Source organism: Rutidosis leptorrhynchoides, chromosome 1 (genome assembly GCF_046630445.1).
Source record: "Rutidosis leptorrhynchoides isolate AG116_Rl617_1_P2 chromosome 1, CSIRO_AGI_Rlap_v1, whole genome shotgun sequence".
NCBI classification, from domain to species: Eukaryota; Viridiplantae; Streptophyta; class Magnoliopsida; order Asterales; family Asteraceae; genus Rutidosis; species Rutidosis leptorrhynchoides.
In genome coordinates this window covers 338452698-338457206 of record NC_092333.1, presented here as the reverse complement: position 1 = coordinate 338457206, position 4509 = coordinate 338452698, and the positions used below count along the sequence as shown (strand labels likewise).

General features: G+C 35.7%; 1 protein-coding gene across 1 annotated transcript; it reads right to left on the bottom strand.

The window, feature by feature from the left end:
• Window positions 1-944: 944 nt before the first annotated feature.
• Window positions 945-1771, bottom strand: LOC139899514 (uncharacterized). The gene is made up of 3 exons (XM_071882355.1): window positions 1649-1771; window positions 1409-1573; window positions 945-1301 (listed from the first exon to the last, which is right to left on the bottom strand). The coding sequence occupies exons 1-3, from the start codon at window positions 1769-1771 to the stop codon at window positions 945-947; spliced, it is 645 nt and encodes a 214-aa protein (XP_071738456.1).
• Window positions 1772-4509: the final 2738 nt, after the last annotated feature.

Below are 4509 nucleotides of genomic sequence, written 5' to 3'. Positions count from 1 at the left end.
AACCTGCACACGATATCTCCCAAAAGAAGTTTTGAATGCGCCTGCTAGTAATTGTTGCCAATGCCTTTGCCCCAATCCACTTGGTGAAGTAATCAATTGCTACCACCAAGAGTTTTATTCCTCCTGAGCAAGCAACGATAATGTAAATACTGTTAAAGCACGTATATTGAAAAGTATTACACAAGTACATTATTTCATGCGTACCTGAGCACACAGTGATAGGGCCGACAATGTCGATGGCTTATTTACAGAATGGCCACACTGCCGTTATTGGTATCATAGGATTCCGTGATGCTCGACTTATTGGTGCATGCTACTGACACTATTAGCACGTCCTTATAGTTTCCGCAGCGTCACTATCAATGGTGGGCCAGTAATACCCTATGCGAATCACTTTTGCAGCGATAGTTATGTATCCTCAGTGTAAGGCATAATACCCCCTTGTGAATTTCTCGAAGCACCTCTTTAGCTTGATTAAGACCAGTGCACAACAATCTTTCCCTAGGTAAGATTTCTTATATATAAGGCACCTTCGATTAACTCGTACATGGGGGCTTTCATGCGAATCATTCGTGCTTCTTTTTCATCTGCAATTCTCCTTCAGTTAAGAACTTCACTAATGGAGTCATCCAATTCAGGTTTTCCTCTTCGATAGGCGCAACAGTTAATTTTTCATCAATAGATGTTTTTGTTAGCACTTCAACGCATACATTCTTGCGCAGATGATCGAAGGCCAGGGCGGCCAACTTACTAAGTGCGTCTGCTTTCTTGTTTTGTACCCTAGGTACCTGCTTTAACCGGAAAACATCGAATTTATTTGCCAATACGTATACCAGTTCCATGTATCGCTGCATAGAGGCTTCATACGCCCCAAATGACCCATTGAACTGGTTAGCGACCAATTACAAGTCCACATACGCGTCCAAGTGTTTTATTCCAAGTTGTTACGCTATGCACATCCTGGATAGTAATGCTTCATACTCAGATTCATTGTTAGTCACATCGAACATGAATCGGAGCGCATAAGTGTGCTCCTCTCCATCAGGACTTGTGAGGACCAATCCAGTGCCCGCGCCTTTGGGCCCACAAGCACCATCTGTATACAATTCCCAGACCTGTTTTTTGTCATGGCCCATTTTGGTACTTTCCACAAGTGCCTCTACTTCTCCTGTTATTTCGGCCAAGTAATCTGCAAGTATCTTGCCTTTTACCACTGTGCACGGGGAGTAATGTATTTCTTGGTCTCCCATTTCAATGGCCCACTTTTCCAATTGATCCGATACCTTAGGCTTGTACAACACCTATTATCACATGTTATCAGCAAACCACAATTAATTTAAGCGCGTATTTAGCATCTTACAAAATTTGTGCAAATAAGAAATCAGGAAGTGCATGTCGCGACTTATACCTGTCTTATTGGGTGGTAAGTTAACACCACTATTGGATGCACCTGTAAGTACCTGCGCAGCCGCCTATCTGTGTGTACTAGCACATACACTAGTTTTTCAATGGGTGGATAGTTGACCTCAATGCCGCTAAATGCTTTGCTGACAAAATACACATGCATTTGTACCTGAGCCAAAACAGTAGGAAACACACAATAAATATTGCATTCAGTACCTATTTGAAGCCCCAATATGAGACATACCTGCCCCCTATCTACGACGAGAATGGAACTGATAGCCTCCTTTGAAGTCGCAAGATACAACATCAACGTCTCTCCTGCTATGGTTGCGGTTAAAGTAGGCAGCTCCCTTAGGAGCGTCTTCATCTCAACGAAAGCCTTTTCGGCCTCCTCAGTCCACCTGAAGTCCAAATTTTTCAATGAATTCTTAAGAGTCTAGAAAAAGGGTAATGACCGTTCGGCGGCTTATGACAGGAACCTTGTTAGTGCAGCCAGCTTGCCTGTCTGCAGTGACCTGTCCTAATCCACCTGGACGAAGTCATCAACACCTGGTCCCATTGAGAGGTACTGACCTAAATATGCCATGAATGACTCCTAGTAATATCTCTAAAATGAGCAAATGCACAGCGGAAGATTTCTTTCATACCTGAGAATAAACATGCTTAAAAGTGTCAACCAAAAGGTTGGTGAATTCATAGGTTTATCATAAACAATAACATTCATAATTTTGATAGACCACAAGATTTCAGTTTCATGAATATATGTACACTCGCAAGTGTATAAAAGTATTCTATAAGTTGTTGAGCGCTTCAGTAACCATACTTAATAATTAATGTGGCATATTCCCTTTATTATGAAATCTCCCTACACTGTACCAAGTGTAGTAAAAATGAAGTACTACGCAACCATTTACGATACTAGAGCGACTAGTTCGGTTGGGGTAGTCAAACCCGATAGATCTATCAATAGGATTCGCGCTTACATGTTCTTACAACATGTAAATATTAGTTACCAAGCTATTAGGGAAGATATGCAAGGTGGTACAACTCAACGTAGAATATATTTTAAGTACTTATGTCTATTTCGTCAAACATAAAAGCAGCGCATGTATTCTCAGCCCAAAAATATATATTGCAAAAGCAATTAAAAAGGGATCAAATGAAACTCACTATACTGTATTTTGTAGTAAAAATACATATGACGGCATTGAACAAGTGTATGGTTGGCCTTGGATTCACGAACCTATATCATTTGTATATATATTAAAACATATAATCGTAGTCGAATAATTTATATATATTTTTATTATTAATCATATACTTGTTTATATTATATGTTATATACTTAAATTTAGTATATTTCATTCATATACTTTATATAGTTTATACTTATAATTTTAAATATTAATATAGTTTAATTAATAACATTTTATTGATAAAATATAGTAATAAGTAATACTAGTATGATTGTAATATGTTTTTATATAAAGTTTTTATTTGTAATAATAACAATTATAATAATAGTGTTAATGATAATAATAATAATAATAATAATAATGATATTAAATATGCTAATCATTTTAATAATAATAATTGTAATATTAATAATAATACTTATAGTAATAATAATGATAGTAATAATAATAACAATTGTAAATATGATGATAATACTAATATTTAATGATAAAAATAATAAATTGTAGTATGATTGTAATAATAATACCTAACTTAACAATAATAATAATAATATTCATTTTTGTAATTATAATTATAATAATAATAAATTATATTTACTACTTATATTAATACTAATAACAATAATAATAATTTTTAATACTAATAATAATAACAACAATAATAAATGACAACAATAATAATAATAATAATAATAATAATAATAATAATAATAATAATAATAATAATAATAATAATAATAATAATAATAATAATAGAAATAGAAATAAAATAAATGTGTATACCCTCTTTAAAAGTTTTTCTAAAAAGAATTGCCCCAGACCGGGCTAGAACCCGTGACCAATCGCTCACCCACAAACACCCTCGACCATGACTCTGCTGCTTCTTTTTCTATTTTATACCCGTATTAAAAAATATATAACCCATCTTTATCTGGTTCCGATTTCTTCTATCATCATCAACTCAAACATAACGTCTTTCATCATCATCTTAATCATAACGAAATCATCATGTTCACTCGTTATTGTACTGTATTAACACTAATATCGTTTACAGTTTCATTATTTCATCAACATCACTCATCATTCAACAACTTCCATCATCTTCCTCACCATATCATATCATACGGTTATCATCATAACATGGTATCCACATATCATGATTATTATACTATCGAGCATCACCTAAGCATCATCAAGATCATTTTCATCATCATCGTTATTGGGAATACGAAAAGAGAAAAAAAATGGATTTGTTTCATCATCATTTGTTTTCTATGATCATAAGCGTTTAACGATTATAACTATTAACACATCCATCATCACTCTTATAATCCTACGTTGTCATCATCATGTTTACTATTAAATCGTCACAGAATCACGATCAAAAACTTCACTATTCATCATCTTCACCATCTCTCCCATCACTGTAGCAGAGAAAAAGAAACAGCAGCAGGTTATGTTTATGAACTGTAGTCGATGGGTATTTGGTTTGAAGAGTGTGGTGGCTCGTTGGTGGTTCGTGATATTCGCTTATAAATAGGAATTTACACAGCAGTAGTATGATAACGAAGGTGGTTGTGGTTGAGGAGGGTTGAAGGGTGCTGATGGTTCAACGGGTTTGAGATGGTGGCAGTTGTTGTGGATTACAGTGGGTAGCCGGAAGTGGTAAGGAAGGTGGTTGTTGGCTGTCAAATGAAACAGAAAAGATGCTGCAGGGGTAGTGATGGAGGTGAGGGGTTGGATGGCGATTGTGGGTGTTGATTTTTAAATGATGGGATTTAAGCTGATGGTGGCGGTTTAGTTTGAAGGTGGTAATACCGGTGGTCTAGTGGTGGATGAAGGGGGTCCGGCGATGTTAGTGGTAATGGATGGAGGTGGTGCTCCAATCATGGTGGTGGCGGTTCTTGAT